This window comes from Phoxinus phoxinus, assembly GCF_949152265.1.
Source record: "Phoxinus phoxinus genome assembly, chromosome: 15".
NCBI classification, from domain to species: domain Eukaryota; kingdom Metazoa; phylum Chordata; class Actinopteri; order Cypriniformes; family Leuciscidae; genus Phoxinus; species Phoxinus phoxinus.
The window spans coordinates 12,010,141-12,031,973 of NC_136890.1; the positions used below are offsets into that span (position 1 = coordinate 12,010,141).

At 37.1% G+C, this 21,833-nt stretch overlaps 1 protein-coding gene across 7 annotated transcripts; it reads left to right on the forward strand.

Annotated features, from left to right (window-relative positions):
- The first annotated feature begins 930 nt into the window (after positions 1-930).
- Positions 931-18,071, forward strand: rbm39b (RNA binding motif protein 39b). Of its 7 annotated transcripts, none has more exons than XM_079638679.1 (17): positions 1,039-1,082; positions 2,118-2,215; positions 2,543-2,602; positions 7,022-7,074; positions 7,180-7,371; positions 9,612-9,677; positions 9,792-9,956; positions 11,820-11,937; positions 12,045-12,197; positions 12,286-12,423; positions 12,513-12,578; positions 14,752-14,956; positions 15,089-15,169; positions 15,952-16,066; positions 16,176-16,281; positions 17,127-17,205; positions 17,310-18,071. In XM_079638679.1, exons 3-17 carry the CDS (start codon positions 2,552-2,554, stop codon positions 17,408-17,410), a joined length of 1,689 nt encoding a protein of 562 aa, XP_079494805.1. In that variant the 5' UTR covers positions 1,039-1,082; positions 2,118-2,215; positions 2,543-2,551; the 3' UTR covers positions 17,411-18,071. The 7 variants fall into 7 exon arrangements, with proteins under 7 accessions (XP_079494808.1, XP_079494805.1, XP_079494810.1 ...); XM_079638680.1 differs by having other exon boundaries at positions 1,070-1,095; XM_079638678.1 differs by lacking the exon at positions 1,039-1,082 and adding an exon at positions 1,805-1,944.
- The last annotated feature ends 3,762 nt before the right edge of the window (positions 18,072-21,833 follow it).

Here is a 21,833-nt window from a genome sequence, read left to right on the forward strand (position 1 = left end):
TTATTAATAAGGTAGGCCTATATTGTGTACTAAATATCACTTCAATATCACCCAAATGAATCCATAGGGAAGAACGCTTGATTGCGCTGCCGTTGTCGGTTTTAGCAGAATACTGCCATCTAGTGGTAGCAGGTTTTCTCAGACAGCTGTGTGTGGATCGTGCTAGGCGAAACCAGCGAAATGAAAGTCTCAAAATCCAAATGAATCAAATAGGATCGACTCAGAAACGAGTTAATGAATGCACGCGTGTCACCTCATCCACAAATGCACATTATACTTGTTGCATGCACACATTCTGACCTACATTAATACAAAATTGAGGTTTTGTATTAACAACTATGTCTCTATTTGTACAAAATGCTGCACATTCTTGTGATTCTGGATTTTGCATGCACACACAAGTTGTATTGTATTAGTTTAAATGTAGCAATGCACATTTGTGAATTTGTCAAATAGAAGGGTAGTTGTGCACACATTAATAATTAGCACCAGGCCTATTCATGTGTAGTTGTTTGTGTGTGTGTTGTGAAATGCTTAAAAACAGCGAAAAGAAAGTCTCAAAATCCAAATGAATCAAATGAGATCGACTCAGAAAAGACGTCAATGAATGCATGCGTGTCATCTGATCCACACATGCACATCTTCTTTTTTGCATGCGCAAATTATGATACACTAATACAAAAGAAAACATTTGTATTCACAAAAATGTCTGCATTTGTACAAATTGCTACACATTCATTCAAATTTTTATTTTGCACACGCAAGTTGAAAGGCATGGATAAAACATATTTGCAACATGTATCAAGTTCATTGATAATTGTGCTTGCATGAGTTAATCATTTAGATACTATTTTCATCCCATAGTATGATCAATTAACTAGGCCTACATATAGCATACTTAATATCTATTAGGATTAGGTTTGTTTAGTTGCATGTAATAATGGGACACTGGTAAAATAAAGTGTTACCCAAAAGTTCTTCAGCGTAAAAACGCCCCTAACTAAACTACTCTAACTGCTTCCTATCCTTACACATAATATACAACGTGACGAGACTTGAGAAGAGAGACAACACAAACGCAGGTGGGTCAAAACGGTAGGCTACACTCTACATCCACAATAGGCCTACTACTAACATAAGTTAGAACGTTTCGGTCAAGTAGCCTATAGCACATAGCCTAGAATAATTCTAGCAACATCAATAAAGAACACAAACTCAAGCTAACAAGGTGTGGGCACGGCGGCAACAACAAAAAAGCTGTCGTATTTATACAGGAATGGTGCAAGGACAACCAAAGGCAAGCTTTCGCATCTTTTTTCGGGTGTAGCAGGCTACTTTCATAATGAAGAGTGACAGGCTGTTCGTCCAATGAATCTGAAGCATAAACAGACTAACCCACACACACACGCATTCTTCCGCGTACATAACAAAAACATTTAATGAACATTATTTAAAGGTACATCAATGTACTTCAACCGGCCAATAAGGATTAAACTAATAATAATAATAATAAAATAATAATAAAAAAAAAATATATATATATATATATAACTTAGCACTCGCTCTCTCTCTCTCTCTCTCTCTCTCTCTCTCTCTCTCTCTGGTTTGAGTCAGACTGGTAACCCGAAGGTTGCAGTTTCGACATAATAATAATAATTACATTTCTTTTTACATTAATATTAATTTATATTTGATTTATATTACAAAAGAAAAAAATACAATTAAATAATTAAATACAATTAATATAAAAAAAAATATTAAATAAACAAAACGCTAGTTTCTGCAATGCATGTGGAAATTGTGCAATAACAGAGCAGATCTATCAACGAGGATATTCGAAGAAACGGGAGCACTGCAAATTCTGCAAGTGGGACAATAACTACACCCGAAAAAAAAGAAACTCAAAATTCCCCTTTCCTTGACTTTTATCTACACCACGAAACGGTAGGAAACCCTGCCCCCTATCAGCGTCCATTTTGGGGAAAGCAGGAAGTTGTCTTGTTGGGGGGGAAACCTCATGACAAACAGAACTGAGCTTCTCAAATATCCATAGATATAAACATAGTTATTTCTTTTTATTTGAATGATTGTTCGCTGTATGTGTTGCTTGTTTATAGGCGGATCTGACCGTTTGTTTTGCAGTTGTGTTGAGTGGCAAACTTCACACGCGCGTAGCAGAGGTCGCGAAGATAACCGGAGTGCTAAATAAAACCAGGTAATTTTTGGCCAAAAAGCAGTTATTGGTCTAATTAGGAGTTTGGCTCAGGTTTAAATGTAAATATTACATAATTTGCAGTATGCTGTCTTGTCGGGATATGAATGTGGCGTCTAAATTAGCTGCTTATGTAATGTTGTTGTTTTGTCTCGAGAACGTTTGCTGCAGAATCGAGCGTGTTATTTAAAGAACAGCAGCACCACAGCTCGACTGTAAGATGGTTTTCTGTCGGTTTGTTTTGCCGAAGAGTACTAAAATAGAAGCATAAACAATGACTCGTGAGGATGGTTATGTTTGTAAACCGTATGTTGCGTTTTCCATTTACAGCAGGTCAGAATGGCGGATGACTTCGATGTTGAGGCCATGCTGGAAGCTCCTTATAAGAAGGTGGGTTGATAAACGACCGGAAGTTGCCGCCGCATCTCAATTTTTTGTATGATTTAAATGATTAATTCACCCAAAATGCAACAAAAAATCTGTCATACTTTACTCACCCTCACGCTGTTCCAGTCCGTATGAATTCCATTCTTATGAGGAACTCAAAATGAAAAATTCAGAAAATGTATTTGGTTAGGATAGGTCACTCAAAAATTCAGTTATCTTTTACTCACCCTCAAGTTGTTCGAAACCTGTATGAATTTCTTTCTTTTGCTGAACACAAAAGAAGATATTTTGAAGAATATGGGTAACCAATCAGGCCCAGGACCCCAATGACTTCCATAGTATTTTCCCCTAAAATATCTTCTTTTGGGGAAAAAAACAAATCTTACATTTCCTCAGTCGCCACCAGGATGGTGCAGATTCCTGCTAGGCTGGAAACAAGTCCCACAGAAGAACGAAATTCATACAGGTTTGGAACAACTTGAGGGGTTAGTAAATGATGACAGAATTTCAATTTTAAGGTGACCTATCCCATTACGAGTGATGAAATAGGACTGAGCTATCAAGCTTCAAAAAAGATGAAAACAGCATAAAAATAAGTATACATATAGGGCCTGTTTACACCTGGTCACTTCATGTATTTTTACTGATTGGATAGCTATCTGATTTGTTAAAACTGTTCTATTACACTTGGCCACATACACGTGTCTCCGCAAAATTTATTCTGACACTCACGCAAATTTAACAGAGTTCACATCAACGAAAGAAACAGATATACGTTTATTTGTATTTATCATCTGCAAGATCAAAGACCACAATAGGAGAGAGAGCAGCATTAGCACTGGTAAGATAATTTAGTCTCCCTACTTTTAATGAAGATTGTGTGTTGAGTGTCTGCGACTACTTTCAGTTTAATTTGTGTGGTAGTTTGTGCATTGGCTTGCTGAAGAGATACTCCGCTACTCATCTGCGGCGATGCATTTTGTTGTAGCACTTTCATATGTGGCTATAACATGCTCTCACACTTTTATTTTGTTGACATTTTGGGAGGAGTAACATTTACACGCGTGACTCCAACAACCAGATGCATTTACACTTGTATGTGTCTCAAACCACCTCCTGAAGGGGTTTGAGTGATCGGATTTAAATCTGTCTCGAAAGCGTTTCAGAGGGCATTTACACCTTGTCTTTTCACGATCTGATAGAATCAGAAAAAACCGCATGAAGTGACCAGGTGTAAACAGGCCCAGTTGGGTTCTGAAAGTCGAAATCCTATTTATTTTCATAATTTGGGAAATTGATATTTAAACCATTAAAGACAGACCTGCTATGAGCTTGTCAGTCGGTGGTGTATGCTTTTATTAATGCCATAAGCCCGCATTATTTTTTTAATAATTGTGAAAAGTGGAATTCTTGGTGAAAAACTATATTACCCATGATTCTGAAAAAATCTCCTCCATTCATAGAATTAAGCCAAAAAGAGCTCTGTAGCATGAAGCACATGATGCTTAAGAATGATGGCGTAAAACTACTTGAAATTTGTCTAGATAATATATTTTAAGTTTATTGCAAAATAAGCATGTTTCTATATAGTCAACATCTTTAAATCAATAGTTTTATATCTCCATCACAAATGCTTCATTTAAGTGTAGTTCTTCCCCTCATTAAAGTAGTTAAATACCTTTTGTTTGTTTGTTTGTTTTGTCTTATTTAGATTATTAGTAGCCTATTTTTTTATTTTATTATAAAGTTTCTAACCCATATCTACTTAAGTATTATCTACTTATGTTACCTTTTATGTTGAGTTTTCATTATTTATTTTTTAGCTTAAAAGTCTTGTCTCAGAAGAAAGTAATTCAGGTTTGGAACAACATGGGTGGATGACAGAATTTTAATTTTTATGTCAAAACTGAACTGAACTCCTTGTGTTGTCATATGGCTACTCAGAAAACCCTACATGTGTTGTCTGTGCCTGACTGAAGTGTAAAATTGTGTAATGTGTATGAGAAAGAGTTATGTTGTGTAGTTGCATATCTTGAATTACAAATAAATGCCCATCTATCTCTCTTTATAGACTTGCCTAATGATATCTCACCTCTACTCCCCTGAATACATCTTTGATTCCAGTGTGAACTGTGAAAAAAAGTAAGGTAGTAATTGCGCAATGTATAAATGTACTTTGATCCCTTAGGTAAAAAAAAATAAAACAAATAGACCGCCACCTTACACCATCCAATCTATTCGGTTTCAGAACGGCGAATGAATGGCAATAGATGAAATATAATGTGACATGGAGCAGAGACAGTATTCACCTTTCAATAATGTCACCGAGTAAAAATCTGTTGAAGGTGAAACTAATGGACTGGTATAAAAATGATTAGGCCTATGTAACTATCTTACAAAAGTTTGTGGGCGCTAAATAAAAAAAATGCTTTTGAAAGAAGTGCCTTATACTCACTAAGGCTGCAATTGTTTGATTAAAAAATACGGTAAAAATAGTAATTTTGTCAGATATTATAACAATAAAAATGAGCTGTTTTCTATTTTAATATATTTTAAAGCGTAGTTTATTCCTGCTATAGCAAAACCGAAATTATAGCAGCTGTTACTCTATTCTTCAGTGTCACATGATCCTTCAGGAATCATTCAAATATGCTAAATTCGTAAACAATTTTAAAAACAGTTGTGTTGCTTAATATTTTTCAGGAAACCGTAATACTCTTTTTCCAGCATTCTTTTATAAATAGAATGTTAAAAAAATATTTGAAATATGGTTTGTAACATTATAAATGTCTTCACTGTCACTTTTGAACATTTTATTGGATCTTTGCTGAATAAAAGGACTAATTTCTGACCCCAATTCTCCTATAAATGAACTTGAAGTTTATAGATATGAATACTGTCTCTCTACCCAGTCTTGTGATGGTCTCTAAAATCGTTGGTTTGTGCATGCCCTTTTTAGTTATATCTCTTTATCTTAAAGGGGTCATGAACTGCATTTTTAAAATAATTTTATAACTGATTTTTACCACAAAAATTGTATAATTTAGAAATTAAAGGCCATTTTCTACCCTTATTTTAGTCCTCTGATTTGAATGCTGTTTTAAGGGCCGTGTCTGCTGCTTGCGATTATATGAGTTTTTACGCTTGCGTGAGGTGTTATTTCAGGCAATTTGAAAAAGGAATATTTCGCAAAAAACTGCAATGGAAATGGTCACCTGACGTAGATGGCGCTGTATTTTGGGACAGAAGACGAGACTGAGTTCTTCATTAAACTCATAAAAGACAAAAGTATTACAGGAATGCTGGATTCTAAACAACAAAGAAATGCCACATTTGATCAAGACCTTGAACCAGATAGGAGGGAGAAACACCCAGAAACACCTCATAAGTGGCCGTTCCCACGGATAAGCGACTTTCCTTCCCATTAATGCTTGGATAATTTGCCTACGTCTCCTTCGATTAAAAATAATGGCTGGTGCAGTGGCTGAGATCTACATAAACCTACCAACATCCATTGCCATTTCGCAATCGTTTTTTATTGATATTTAGAAAATATCACAAAAGTGTTGCACAAATCTGTAATGGAAATGCACCTATTGTCAGGTCCATATCTTACAATAAAAGTCTGTTTGTAAAGCTGCACTGAATGAGGAAGGACTAATGAGGAAGTTTTGAGCTCTGAAACGTACAGGATGTTTTAATAGTACGATGACATCTTGCATATCAAAAGGTCAAGGAAAAATTCTCAATTCATGACCCCTTTAAAACTGTATCACCAATAATAATTTCTATCATTAAAAATAAATAGAAATACAATTTTCTTTTATGTTTTTCTAATTAACAAAAAACAAGTGCCTGTCATAGCTGTCAAAATGCAGGAAAAAACCCTGAAAGTCTTTTGATGAGGTTTTAAGTTGTATCTTTTTGGATGACTTTGATGCGGTGTCTTTTGGAAGGCGATATGACTAAGCCGTGTAAATCCCTGTCTGCTTCAGGACAAGCTGTGAGACAGAGATGGCATCGAGCTCTCACAGTCCAACAGCGCTAACTGGGGAAGATCACACGGACTGACAGCCTCGACTCTGGAATACCCTTTAGCATCTCTATAGCATGACAACAGGAAGACTTAGGCTTAAAATTGCAGGGTACCTATACTACGGCCCTGAGGGTCCCCTTAAAAAACATGGCCTTCAAAAGTTGAAGACTATCCCCGCCAACATCTTATTATTAAGAACAGACCATTTGATTATATTCAGTTTGCACACGCTTTTCTCAAAAGTGATAAAATGAGGAAAATCAAGCAATTTATCATGAAGGAGCCAACAATAGTAGCATTCCTGTCTTCTCTCTTATCCCCCTCCCCTCTCCACTTTCAGTGTTTTCTCTCCATCCTCATGTTGTTCTTTTATCAATCCTGTTCAGGGTGAAAGCAAGTCCTCTAGCGCCAATGGTCATAATGAGGAACGCAGCAAAAAGTAAGCAAAAACCCAGTCTGTTATTTCTTCTTGATTTTAAGCTTTTCATGTAAAATGTACTTTGAGAATTCATGTAATTGTGGCGGGGTTTTTTTCCCCCGGTAGAAAAAGACGCAGCAACAGTCGTAGTCCGAGTCCAGGGCGGCGGAGGAGTAGAAGCGGGGGCCGCAAGAAGAGCCGAGAACAACGCAAGAGCCGCAGCCGTGAGCGAAGACCTTCGCGGAGCAAAGAGCGCAAGCGTTCGCGATCCCGCAGCAAGGAACGTGGTGGACGTTTTCGTGGACGCAAAAGCCCCTTGTGAGTTTACCCCCTGATCATTCATTTAAGAGGCTCTATCTTATTTTTGTTTTGGATGTGAACTCGGGTTCACATACATGAACCGTACTCGGGTCTGCCTATAAAGGGTGGTCTCGCTGCTGCTATGAATGCAATCGTATTAAATCACGGAAGTGAACCGCTATTATTGACGCATGTATATAACTGTGTGTTTGTGTGTGCTCTCACTCAAGTTTCTGACAAGCGTGTCTGATGCACTCCAAGCAGAGAGAATGTATATCTAATTTCTGCCTGCCTTGAGCAGAAATGGTCTCCCGCATTCTTTTGAACATTTGCAGTACATTCATGGTAGATCGATATCATTATGTGTAAAAAAAAAAAAGAACAACAAAAGTGATACGAGCAACTCTATCCATTTTGGCACCTTCTCTTTCATAGCATAGTAACATGGGTAAGCAGCTGTAGCTTCATGATACAAGTGTACCGGGTTCGTAGTTGGGGCCCAATAAAATAATGTGAACAGAGACCAGTGGGGGAAGGGGTGGGGATCAGTTGAACACTGGTTCGGACCAAACAATCAAACGAAATGTGAAAGTACCCTCATTGACCAAGGTTCAAGAAGTATTTTTTTTATTTTTTCCATTGCAGTATAATATAATAATATCATGTATTGCTTTTAAAGAATCATGAAACCCCAAAACACATTTTTGAGATGTGAACAGCTATGTACAAGACTGCACATCACTGAAAACACTACATGTACTCATTAAGTTTATTCATAAGTGGAAATTAGTTATTTTTGCATTTTTTTAGAGCAATTTCTGTCTTCCGGTTTGAAAAGCAAAGTTGGAGCAACGTCACAGGTTCTGACGTCAGTGCGTAATACCAGCAAGATCCGGAGTGGTGATTGTCTGCCGGGGCTCCAGTTGGGGCTGGACGAATGAGCTGACAACTGATTCTGAGCGCTTCTCTGCATTTATTCATGATAATGAACTCTTTTTAACCCAATCACCGAACTGTATTACGCAAGAGATCGCATTACAGCGGAGAATTGTGGAGTGTACAACGAACAACGGAGTGTGCATAAGAGCGGTTTCAGCGCGGAACGCCACAATGAGAACAACGCTCGCAACGCGGATCAAAGATTATATACGAGCAGGAGTAATCATGTTCCAAGTTTTTTATTGACACATTTCATATACTCTAGTACTCTAAACATGAACCTGTATGCGCATATATTTAATCATGTTATCTTCAAATAAAATATATGTTCAAATAAGGACACTGATACAGCCGTACGTCATGAACACGATGGATTATTTTCATACACAGAAAAAAATGATGTCCATTCTATTCAAAGAAGAATGGACAAAAAAAGTAACTATGCCTTTATTCTTTCAGTGTTAAACTGACGTGTCTCATTTGTTCAGAGACTGTAGTGCTCGTAAATGTAATCAAAATATTTTTAGGCCTTTTAAATGTTCTTCTGCATTTCTTCCTCGTTCTTGGGAGCTTGTTGTCATAGGGTTAAATTTTAAAAATGCATCAAGGTGCCCTCAACTTTTTTTTTTTCTCTCCTCTGCGGTCATATTGTGTCTTTATAATAAGTGTGTTGTAGGTGTGTTTTATTGATTGTTGTGTCCCCTTTTCCCACCTTCTACTCTCCCACTTTTCCACAGCTTTTTTTTTTTTACTTTTTCAATTCAGAGGTGTGAACGACTAGACTAAAACAGGGGAATTTCATGACACTTTTAAAGAGCAAACCCACTTCTTCAGTGAACATGGTTCCTGAAGTATTTTTCTTGTATATGGGGGTAATATTATAATATTAACAAATACATAAAATATTAAAAATATGATATCATTTTACTGATCGCTCTGGTCTTATGGCGTGGTTCTTTTTTTCGTGGTAAAAGCAATGCCATCTCTGATGGATTTAAGGAGGATCTCCTTTCAGGATTATGGATAGTGTAGTCCTCCCCCTTGAATTTGGCTATAGAATATAAAACTTGTCTCGCACTTGTCTTCTACCAAAACCAATATAATCACATATCAACCTTACAGCTCATGTTAGGTCTGATTTGGGTTATCATTCTAAAGAAATTTTACCTCTAACCAATAGTTTTTCCCTTGGCTAAAACAATTGGTTTTCAATGTATACTTGCCCCCTTGCACCAGTATGTAGTAGCCCTCGCATGGCCACAGTGGCTGAAAGTTGACTAGTTTAACACTAAGACAAACCCTTGTTTTATATGTCATAGTATGGGGCCGAAATTAAATGGTGGTCCCGGAGGGAAGACCGGCCCACAACATTTCACCAAACACAGGTGATCTCATCTGTGACTCTGGTTGCCTGTTGTGTGCTGAATGTTTGTGTTTGGCTTGAGTAATCATACACAGATGGATAATAAACACAGACTGATGGAGTATTCTGATTCTAGTCGCAGAAGCCCGTTTAAGAAGGACCGAAGCCCATTTAAGAAGGACCGAAGCCCATTTAAGAAGGACAGAAGCCCGTTTAAGAAGGACAGAAGCCCGTTTAAGAAGGAAAGAAGCCCGTTTAAGAAGGACAGAAGCCCTTTTAAGAAGGACAAAAGCCCCGTCAGGTGAGACATTCATCACTATCTGCTGTAGTACTGAAGAATTGAAGTATTTCCACAAGTTATTCCATAGCCATGCTATTTTAAATGACACTAGATAAGTCAGAGCGAAATCAGCCATCTTGGTGTACTTAAAATGAGAAGAACTGAACTGGTAGATGCAGTTATTTTTAAAGTGGTTTTTCGAATATTCCCTTTCATGCAGTGTGTAATATAGCTGTTTGTGAATGTAAATGTTCTGCAAAGCTGTAAAGTCAAAAGTGCATGATAAAGTTATTGTCTCCCAAAAGAAAGAATTGACTCTGAACCGCCTTTACGAGTCGTTTTTCATTAGAATGCTAAAGCTTTACGGTTCTATGTCACTAGAAGATACATTTGCATAATGCCCGCCAATGTTGTATGCCCGTGAACAACTTGACCCGCCCTCAAATGTCATTTCACTGAAGACTGCTTCTCAAATGTCGGAGTTCAACGTGGGATTCGCAAAACGATTGCCCTTGAAAGATGGGTCTGTACCCAATTTATTTGGACTAACTTGCTCCTCAGAATCACAACCTGTAAGTATGAATAATTATTGATGTAGCCTATATATTTTCTACCGGGTGTTCAAAATACGTTTTGTGTTGTATATTGTGTAAGTTTCCGGCTAATCGTTACTACGGTGTGGCTGAGATACTTCTGTAATCAGCTGTGAGCCACTATTACCTAAAAGTGTGTTTATTAATGCAGATTGTCTGTCATTCTCACTACTTTGAGTAAAGATAAAGGATGGAGCAAGGTTTGTTTTACAAATGTTTGTTAAATAAGTCATTCATGTTAGTGCTGGGCGAACATGTACCATTATTGATCCCGCAAGTGCACTGCAATAAATTAGAAATATACACATTGATTTGTTGATGGACATGTTAATGCTGATGGTGAGGAATTACAGTTGCAACATCACATAATGTACGTCAAACTGAGTAGCGAATCTGGGGAACTGGGGAACGTCCTGCTCAAGTCGTCCTTGCGATGGAGGTTCGGGTTGAATAACTAGTTTTTCCAATGTTTCATCATCGGACTTGCGCTCAGATTGATATGGTAAAATCGTTACGGTCTTTACAGTGTGTTCAATCTCTGAGGTTTAGGAAGCCTCCGGACAGAGCTGACGTTTAACTTTAAAAGGTTTTAGAGGTTAATCTTTATGTTATAGTATACTATGTTAACTTTATTAACTTGATTCACTCACAAAGAGTTGTTGATCTCAGTTTTGTATCATATTTATATAAATATAAAATCTGATTTGATACCAAAATTAAGGGCTATATAGATCTACATAAATGTGTCATTGATTAAATTCTTTAATGTTGTTCACAATTGTCAAAAAGTACACAAATACACAATGTATTATTTTAAAAGAGATAGTTAAGGTCCATTTGGCCTGACATGAAAAAAAGTATAATATTTATTAAAGGTGCAGTAAGCCATTTCTGAGACGCTGTTGAAAGTTGATCGGACCGAGCTCCACAATACGCATGTAGCCAATCAGCAGTGATTGTGTCCACTCATGATGGTGGAGGAGAGAGAGTGAACAAGAGGCAGATTTGAGGAAAGACTGTAGAAAGAGAGATGGTTGAGAGACATTACAAAAAATAAGATTAAAGAACTTTTATGTCTATGCAGTATCTTGTGGCCAAGAGATATGAATTCGAACCTAGTAGTTTATATTACACATAAAACAACTTTATCAAATGGCCATGATTTTAATTTTTTATTACAGAATGGCTTATGTCATGGAAATGTCCATGAGAGATGAATTTGCAGTCATAAGCTTTATTGGGGAATGACTTGCTTTTCAGTGGTTGATGACCTGTGTGTTTCTTTAAACAGACAACCAATAGATAATCTGAGCCCAGAGGAGAGAGACGCCCGTACAGTGTTCTGCATGCAGCTCGCTGCCAGAATTAGACCCAGAGATCTGGAAGAATTCTTCTCCGCAGTGGGAAAAGTATGAAGCCTCAGATTAAAGCACACTTGGTTCCTATTTTTTTTTCCTATTTAGTGATATTAAATGACAGATACAAAACCTGACAGCTTTTATATCCATCTTTTAAGGTCCGTGACGTAAGGATGATCTCGGATAGAAACTCTCGGAGGTCAAAGGGCATTGCCTATATTGAGTTTGTGGAGGCCACATCGGTACCGCTGGCAATCGGCCTGACGGGGCAGAGAGTTCTGGGAGTGCCTATCATAGTCCAGGCTTCACAGGTCAGAGCATCAATACAATGCAAATCCACGGTCTGATTACTAATCCAATGCATGTGAATCATTTTGTTGAACTGTTTGCATATTTCAGGCTGAGAAGAACAGGGCCGCAGCCATGGCCAGCATGCTCCAGAGAGGTGGTGCAGGGCCCATGCGGCTGTACGTGGGCTCTCTGCACTTCAATATTACAGAGGACATGCTCAGGGGCATCTTTGAGCCGTTCGGAAAGGTGTGGTTGGCGTTTGAAATGGTTTTGCATGCATAAGCAGTTAAACTAGGATAAAACTAATAGTAAGTGATTTATTTGTCTAATTTCAGATTGAAGGCATCCAGCTAATGATGGACAGTGAGACGGGCAGGTCGAAAGGATACGGCTTCATATCAGTGAGTTCATCACAATGCATATTTACTAGGGCTGAACGATTAATTGCATTTGCGATAATATCGCGATATGATGAAACGCGATTTTGTAATCGCAAAAGCTGCGATTACTCTCTGGTCACGTGACACGCGATAGTAAAGCAGTCTGCACTGCAGATGAAGCATCAACTTGTTACGCTGCATGTAGGCCTGGCATAGGCTACACAGGAAAGAACAGCTTGTTTAATTTATGCGATTGTGTTATAGATTCTCTTCAACGATTCTGTATGGATTCAGATAATTTCAGAATCGAGACTGAGCTTAGTTTTAAACACAGCGTTGCGTGATGACGCTGCGTGTGCTTTATACACAACCGTACTCTGCTTGCTTCTAATTCCTCTGTCACGCACACACACACACACACATTCGAACCTTCCGAAAAAATAGTCTTTCATACAGATCGGAAAAGTTGAAGCGAATTGGACATTCGCGGGCTTCATTGCACTAGAATGGCACTCGCTGTGAAATACGCGCGCTTGATGTTACTCTAGTAGTGCGCGGTCCCGCCCGCCGGTATTTTCCTTACAAATGCTCTATAAAGGCATCATATGTCTTTTGGAATGCAGTTGGCTTATATATTAAAAATAAAAACATAAAAAACCATCGACAGAAGCTGCTTTCAATTTCAAATACTCACGCCCGCTTTGTGAAGAGCGCTCTCACATGCGGCTGTGAGCGACTCTGTCTACGTGTTTAGCCTACTTGCATCTCAAAATGCGTTTATGACGCGAAATTAATGTAAAACAGTCAGTTATGTCTTAAGTTATTAAAAGGACAGGACAAACCACATCTTATAGGCTATTTCAAAAGAGATCTGTGCATTAGTGTGAAGCAGCTTGTCGTATCTAAACTGAGAAAGAAAAATCACTTAATCACAGCTCTTGAATGAAAACCATCCAGACTATTAAATACTGAAAGCACTCTTTGTTTATTGCTTGTAATGTTTTTTTCCCCTCTTTGTTATTGATAACTTTTATGTTTTGAAGCTATTCGTTTATATAGCCTATTTAAAATTATTAACATGTAACGTTAACTGTATTAATTTCGTTTTTTAATGTGTAATTATTTTTAAAAGTAGCCTACTTCTAATTACATATGTAATTAAATAAATATTTTAAGTTTTATTAATAAGATTCATTAAATAAAAAAGTTGATCGGCTCATTCCCACCCATATTTTACAATGATTTATTGCTTGTGTTTGTTGAATAATATAATAGATAAAGAGCTTAAAAAATAATCGCATATTAAATCGCAATCGCAATATTGGTAAAAATAATCGCAATTAGATTATTTTCCAAAATCGTTCAGCCCTAATATTTACTAATGATAAAGGGGTCATATGCTACATTTTATTTATCTAACTTACTAGTCAGTCAGTGGAGGACTGGTTGAAAATTCTGGTCCTTCCCTATTGGTCCTTTGTGGTTGCGAGTAGTTCTGCATGATTTGGGGAAAGAATATAATTGCAGTTTTTCTAATTTTCTAAATGAAATTATGATTGCAGTGGTTTGCAAAAAAAAAAAAAAGTGGTTTGCCGTTTGTTTGTGAGCTGCACACTTTGGCCACAAATATCTGTCTATATATTTGTATTACCATTATTATTTTTATTAAACAAAATAAGAAATATTACTATTGTGGAATTTAAGAAATTTGAGATAAAATAATATAATAATTTTATTTTACAGTAAATTACAATACTGTGTCTTCAATACTATTATAATTTCCTTATTTTCAAACTATAATTGTTCAAGCTTTTATTTTGGCTGCAAAACCGCAGGGAGTCCTTAAATCTTCTCTTTGTTGACTACATCCTGTTTATGTAAGAATGTCCTATTTCTTACAAATATTATGAATTATAGAAATATCATGATGCTTCTGATTACAGTGCATATGCATATGTAGCGCATATATCTGTTTAATTAAATCCCAACCTTTGTGATTTAACAATTGCACCATCATATTGAGATTTTGGATTTATTTTAATTAATTGTTTAGCCCTAGTTGTGAGGCCATTTTGAATGACCAATTTCTGTAGCTTTTTTAAATGTATTTTTATAAATATTCTGACTTTCGTTTCAAAAAGACAAGGACGGTTCTATTTCACCATTCCCATGCTGATTGGCTGATTTTGTGCAGTTTGCAGATGCAGAATGTGCAAAAAAAGCCCTGGAGCAGCTAAATGGTTTTGAGCTTGCGGGGCGGCCAATGAAGGTGGGTCATGTTACAGAGCGTTCGGATGCGTCCTCGGCCAGCTCTTTCTTGGACAATGATGAACTGGAGAGAACTGGCATTGACTTGGGCACGACGGGTCGTCTTCAGCTGATGGCAAGACTCGCAGAAGGTACAGATTGAACCCTACGTGTTACTGTCTCTCAGATGTGCCAATGACCGTTTCAACCTACTTTGCATTTATTATTCCAAGTGATATTGCATTGTTGTGAACTCATTGAAATGTGTCTGGGATGTTTTTTAGGCACAGGACTGCAGATTCCTGCCGCTGCCAAGCATGCCTTACAGATGAGCGGCTCTGTGTCATTTGGAAATCTGTCAAATGGTTTGTCTTCGAGTCATTTTCATATTCCTTTCTTAGAATCCATTGAATGATCTAAATTAAAGCAAAATCTTGTCTATATGACAGATGCCAGTGAGTAACCATGTCAAATTGCATCTTTCGCTTTAATATAAACCTTCATCAGAGAAAACAGATACACAGATCTTCATCAACCTCATTGTACTTGTATCTCATTCATAAAAGACCTTTTACTCCATAAAAGGGCATAATAGGACCCCTTTAAATCACCATATCACATTTAGTCTTAGTAGTTTGATTATTACTAAGTGATTTAGATGGTTTAGTATTATATGTATAGTACATAATGATGAAATAATATTTTTTTTAAGAATAATAAAAACTTTTTATTATTATTTTGGCTTACAATATTGCAAAACATCAGACCTGTATCTGATTCAGGACCACATTTGGAAGTGGCCCAATCAGAAGATCAGATTTCATGTGGTTTGTTCTGTTCACACTGTTAAAAAAAATCTGATCTGGGTCACATATCCTATGATCCTATGTGTCTGATGTGATTCATTTGAAGTGCACAGGTCTTGAGAATTTGCCTCCGGAGGAGATTTGACAAATCCAAACAGAGCTTGTTGACCTGCTGTCCTGTTCCCACCAATTATTTGTTCTTCAGAAGGCTAACAGTAAAATTTTGTGATCGTGACAGTTATTTCAAGAGCCCTATTTCCCGAATCGCATAATATATGCACCCACAATATGATGCTTATCTGTGATAGTGACGGTTATTTGTGTTTTTGTGCCGCTTACAGCCTCATCCGCACCTCCTCTTCTTCCCAATCACGGGATGAACCAAGCTATGAACCTTCCAACCCAGCCTCTGGCCACACATTGTTTACAGCTCTCCAACATGTTCAGTCCACAGATGTGAGTTGCACTAATTATTAAAACGTTCCTTCCTTTCCTTGTATGTGTATGTGATGTCAAATAAGATAAGTCCTGGTTAAAAGAAACTTCTTGATGTGTTGCTTTGTAGGGAAAACGAACCTGGCTGGGACATGGAGATACAGGATGATGTCATCGAAGAGTGCAAAAAACATGGAGGAGTTGTTCACATATACGTCGACAAGAACTCTGCTGAAGTAAGTGATCACCTTTATACAGTGGCTATAGAAGTCTACACACCCCTGTTAAAATTGCAGCTTTTTAAAATGTAAAAGATTTGTCAGATCTCTTTCCACCTTTAACCCACTTAATGCAGTCAGGTCCATTTTGTCCCAAAAGAGGTACATACAAATCCATTGTTTTTAGTACAAAATTTAAACTCTGAATGCTTTAAGACTTACTTCTTTCTGCTTCCTTTTTAAATATAAAATGTAAGAAAGAGATAGATTACCTAACAATTTAAACAAAATTTTGCGTTCGGTCCGTTTTGACCCGAACGTGAATTATGGCTTTACACATGAAATCATGTTTCTTGTTTTTTTTTCTTTTTTTTCTATCAATTAGATTTGTATAATATAAACTTTTTGTTTTATTGTATAGTATAAATACTTTAATACGCTGTCCTACACATTTTTTTCCTTCCCACGGGGACTGCATTTTGCTAGTAAGCATGCTTGCGCATGTACACACACACCATAATTCTAAAATTAAAATAAAATTACAAATTAAATAAAAGTATGTTTGTAAATCTGAAGTTCTTAGACCAAATCTAAGAATTAAAGGAATTGAAAATGTGAAAACAAAAGCAAATTTTGAGATAATCAAAGATCATATTTACCAAGGTTGGCAATAATTCTGTGTAATGGGACAGAATATACAGTTTGGACAGTATAAAAACCATTACGTCTGGTGAGTCCCCACAAAGATAGCGAACCAGAAGTGTGTTTACACCCTTACATTTTAGGACTACATTTAAGATTATCAAAGCTGTTTTTTTATTTTATTCCCCCAATATGACAAATCCTCACTTTTGCTCTTGCAGGGAAATGTTTATGTAAAATGTCCAACCATCCCAGTCGCAATGTCTGTTGTCAGCGCTCTGCACGGGCGGTGGTTTGCAGGTAAGCCTGTCCCGTTTTCTGCCATCTACCAATTTTTTTTCTTTATAGGACTGCTTACATGGGCTGTGTGTGACCATTACTCGCAATCTCTTTCCTTTTTACAGGTAAAATGATCACAGCTGCCTACGTGCCCCTCCCTACATACCACAACCTGTTTCCAGACGCTGCCACAGCCACAGAGCTCCTGAGGCCCATGAACCGGTGATCCAGCCCGTCGCTTCGGCTCGGACCCCTGCCACATACTGACCCTGCTTCATCTGGAACCCCAGTGCATCTGTACCCCTTCCCAATGAACTGATTGTGGGCCTGAGACAGTCCTGTCATTGAGGGCCTCTTAATGTATGAAGTTAGATTTCACAGTTGGACTTGCATTTTCAGTCTTGTAATTGCAAAAGCAAACTTCAGACCAGCTCTCAGCTTTATGTACAGTGGTATATTGATAAGTGAAAACCTGTAACACAGTCACCCTCTCTAGATGAGTTCTTGACTCTTGGAAACCAGTTTTGAAGATTCTGGGTTTTTTTTAAAAGGTATTTTACCTTCTTTGTTTGTTTTTGTAAGGATAGAAAGGTTTCTTCTGCTGTTTGGTCGTCAAGTCAAGAAAGTTTTCATTGGTCTTCATCTTTTCAAGACAGACATTGTGTTGTGAACTATTAGTACATTTTGTTTCATTCTGTTTCACTTTTAAGCAACAAAAGACTACCAAAAAATTTGGAATTGTTTTTGTTTCTTCTTTCTGGGGAGAGTCTACTCAAGCTGTTTAGCTTTCTAAAACAACGTTGAATTTATAACTTTTCATAATCAAGAATTGATTTTTCTAAAAATCTTCTACGATTAAATGACTTTCACAACATGTGTAAAAATGAGTTTTGTCTTCGTAGTCATGTTAGGACGAGTTGGTAGACCAGATCCAGTTTTATTATGAGCAGAACACCTCTGGATGGAGCTGTTAGGTTGTTTTACAATCTGGCGTTTGTAAGTATAGAAGGGATAGTTCACCCCAAAATGTAAATTCTGTCATCAGGGTAGGGTAGGCGATTTTTTTCATAAAAATAATAATAGAAGTACATACATCTTCTGTGGAAGTCTCAGGACCAAAACATGTTTCGTCCAGTCATTGCATCCGGTCTGAATGCAATTCCATACCTCCTCGCACCCTGCTCACGCAGACATCACACGTTCCATGAGGTTATCCAGAGTTGAAGGCACAGAGCGCCAAAAACAAACAGCAGGCAACGTTTACAGTTCCTCCTGAACCAAAAAAATGAGCTTATGCTGTGTTCTCGCCATGTCGTAACTGTAATTCAGAGATGGGAACCAGTGGCGATTAACCTGTTCACATCCTCAGACTTAGTGTTATATCCTATACTTAGTATAGGAATATGTAAATCTATCAACACAACGAAATGAAAATGCAGCAGTCAGAGGTCTGTTCCATAAAACAAGTTAGGCCAGGCTTTTTTCAGTTAGTCTGACTCATTGTCAGTTGATTTGGTTCCATAAAGGAAATTTAACACAGCTCAAGAAGATTTTAAAAGCAGAAGTTCATCTGAGCTCAATGATTAGCCTATTAGCATACACATGATTTACCACATTACAATAGTCCCTTTACTGTTACTGCTACCATAAAATACACTTACTTGAAGGTTTAAATATAAGGTACATTTAATGTTCATCAAATATTTTAGCAAAAGTGTATATTTTAGCCAGAATTATTGCACTCCGTTTGGGGCGCACCAGCGCTCGTTTACTGTGAAGTTTAGCAGCAAAATGGAAATATTTGCCTAACTTTCTAACATTTATAGATGGAGAATACACCTGTGAAATGTAAGTTATGCACTGAGGAACACACCATGTTTCAAACACATTAAACAGGACAAAACATGCTGTTTGCCATGATGAATCGATTTGATCCATGATAGACCTTTAGGGCTGCTTAAAGGTACAGTTCACCCAAAAATGAAAATTCTGTCATTAATTACTCACCCTTATGTCGTTCCAAACCCGTAAGACCTTCGTTCATCTTCAGGAACACAAATTAAGATATTTTTGATGAAAACCGGTGGCTCAGGAGGGGTTCCATTGAAAGCTATTTAATTAACACTTTGAAGGCCCGTTGTTAAAATACATTGTTAAAATAGTCCATGTAACTAGTGGTTCAACTTTAATTTTATCAAGCGACAGGAATACATTTTGAGCCCCAAAAAAACGAAATATCGACTTTACGCAGTCATTTCTTCTCTTCTGTATCAGTCTCCGACGCGGGTTCACGAGAGCGTCACGCATGCGTCGTGGTGATCTCGTGAGCGCGCGTCACGTCTTGTAGTCACATGGAATATTTTAACAATGTTTTGCCTACCTTTCTGGGCCTTCAATTTGTAATTTAAATAGCTGTCAATGGAGCCCCTCATGAGCCATTGGATTTCATCGAAAATATCTTATTTTGTGTTCTGAAGATTTTGGGGTTTGAAGGGTTTGGAACGACATGAGGGTGAGTAATTAATGACAACATTTTAATTTTTGGGTGAACTAACCCTTTAAGAATAGTGTGCACATCAAATGATCTTGACTCATTTAACCTGGGTCAAATTAGTGGGATTGCATGAACCTAAATTGTCCTTTATGGAACCACTTCAGCCGCAACTGATTTGTTCGGTTAATTCAAGTCAAGTGTTGGACTGTAATCCCCACTTTTCTTAGCGCACTTTATTTAACAGCCCTCAGGTGGTACTAGTCAGAGCTCTGTAAGTTTTTTACATTCATTATTATAGTAATGTTATGTGCTTTGAATCATAAGGTAATGTAACGCCGTCTGTAATGACATAATGTGTTCATGTGTTTTGGAGATGTGGCTTTGTAAAGCTCTGAAGGGAGGGTGGGATCTAGTGCGTTCAAAGCTAGCTTGCTATTGCTTGCCGCTATGAAATTGCCTACCCTACCTTTAATGAACGTGACTTACTTTCTTCTGTGGAATAATTTTTTTGTTTGTTTGTTTTTTCCTCTTCCATACATTGGAAATCAGTAGTTACCAAAGCTGTTTGGTTACCAACATAATATATAAAAATATCATCTTCTGTAGAAAAACTAAACAAGAAAGTCATTTGGGTTTGAAATGTACCGGTATATGACATCATTTTAACTTTTGGGTAAACTATCCTTTTAAAGTCACCAGGAGATCAAAATGGACAATTATTTTTTCTTTTTTTTGGAATATTGTAGTATTTGTTATAAACGGTTTATCCATGTACATATTAATATACATATTTATGTTTTTTTTTTGTTTTTTTTTCATGTGCCCTCATAATCTTTAGTCAAAATAACTTCCCCTCTCTCTTTAAGTGACTTCTCTTCTCTGATGATGTATTCACCGGCTCGAGGGCGGGGCAACCTGTCACTCACATGACATCACAGCAATAGCAAACCACAATGATCCAATCAATATCCAATGGACGAGTTTCACTTCTATAAACGTCACAATAAGGAAGAAAAGACTTTCACAACTTCTGTATCATGCCGACTTTAAAGCACTACATAGACATCAACATAGTGTCGGCCTACACGCGGAATCCACACGTACCAGATGTGGATCTGGGCTGACACATGCTGTCTGGGTATTGTCTTTCATTTATTAAGTTATTGCGTATGAAGTGTAAAATTATATGACAAAAAATATTGTTTTTATTCTATTAGTATTTTCAACATTTTTTAATATTAAGATCAAACCTGGATAGTTTTTTCAAACAGTAATATTAAAAACTATCAAAAATGAATATCAACATTTTTCCAGTAGGCCTATATAAAATTAAAGCTTTATCTAAAATCTAGATGAGAGCTCTGCATACTCTTGAATTAACTCACACTCCTTTAGTCATTTCGAAGCTGCAGTGAGTTACTATCTTATATTGCATCTTGAACTTTAATATTAACCATAATCAGAGAAAACAGTTTAATATAAAACTGCTATGCTTTATCTCAACAGATATAAGCATTACAGAAATGTAGCCCTCTATCAACAACTCGAGAGTCATTCAATTCCAGAATCCAATAATGGAGCTTTGAAGCTTAATGAAATATTGCATATGTTAAAGCTGGTTAATTTGAGGTGCACTGAAACCTTGGGAATTTGCCTCAGGTGGTTGTTAAAATCTGAGCTGTTAAAGCCAAACCTACTCTTCTGCCCAATCCCAGGATGAACCAGCTCAGCCATAGGCATTATTCCAACTTTCCCAGACAACATAATATCAAATGGGACGTGTCCTGGCTGAACAAAAGTTGTAGCGATTTTTTTTTCTCTCTGTGTGAACCAGATATTGTACATGTGTGAATATGCTGCAATGCCTATGCATTAAACATTTCAGCCAATCAGAATCAAGAATTGAGACAGACTATGCATAATGGTGTGTAATTCCTATAAATTTAAAGGGATTGTCCACCCTAAAATTAAAACTCTGTCATAATTTGCTCACCCTCAAGACATTCCAATTCAAGCATGCATGACTTTCTTAATTCTTCAGTGGAACATAAAATTATATATTTCTGAAAATGTTGGTAACCAAGCCAAAAAAACAAAACAAAGAAACATACAAAATATGTTCTTTTTGAACCAGACACATTCAGAAACGTCATGC

Excerpts from the sequence above, each read along its gene's own strand:
- rbm39b (XM_079638679.1), top strand. The coding sequence starts at position 2,552 with ATGGCGGATGACTTCGATGTTGAGGCCATGCTGGAAGCTCCTTATAAG. Across the intron at positions 7,372-9,611 it reads CGTGGACGCAAAAGCCCCTT|TATGGGGCCGAAATTAAATG; the intron begins GTGAGTTTACCC and ends TATATGTCATAG. Across the intron at positions 17,206-17,309 it reads GCACGGGCGGTGGTTTGCAG|GTAAAATGATCACAGCTGCC; the intron begins GTAAGCCTGTCC and ends TCCTTTTTACAG.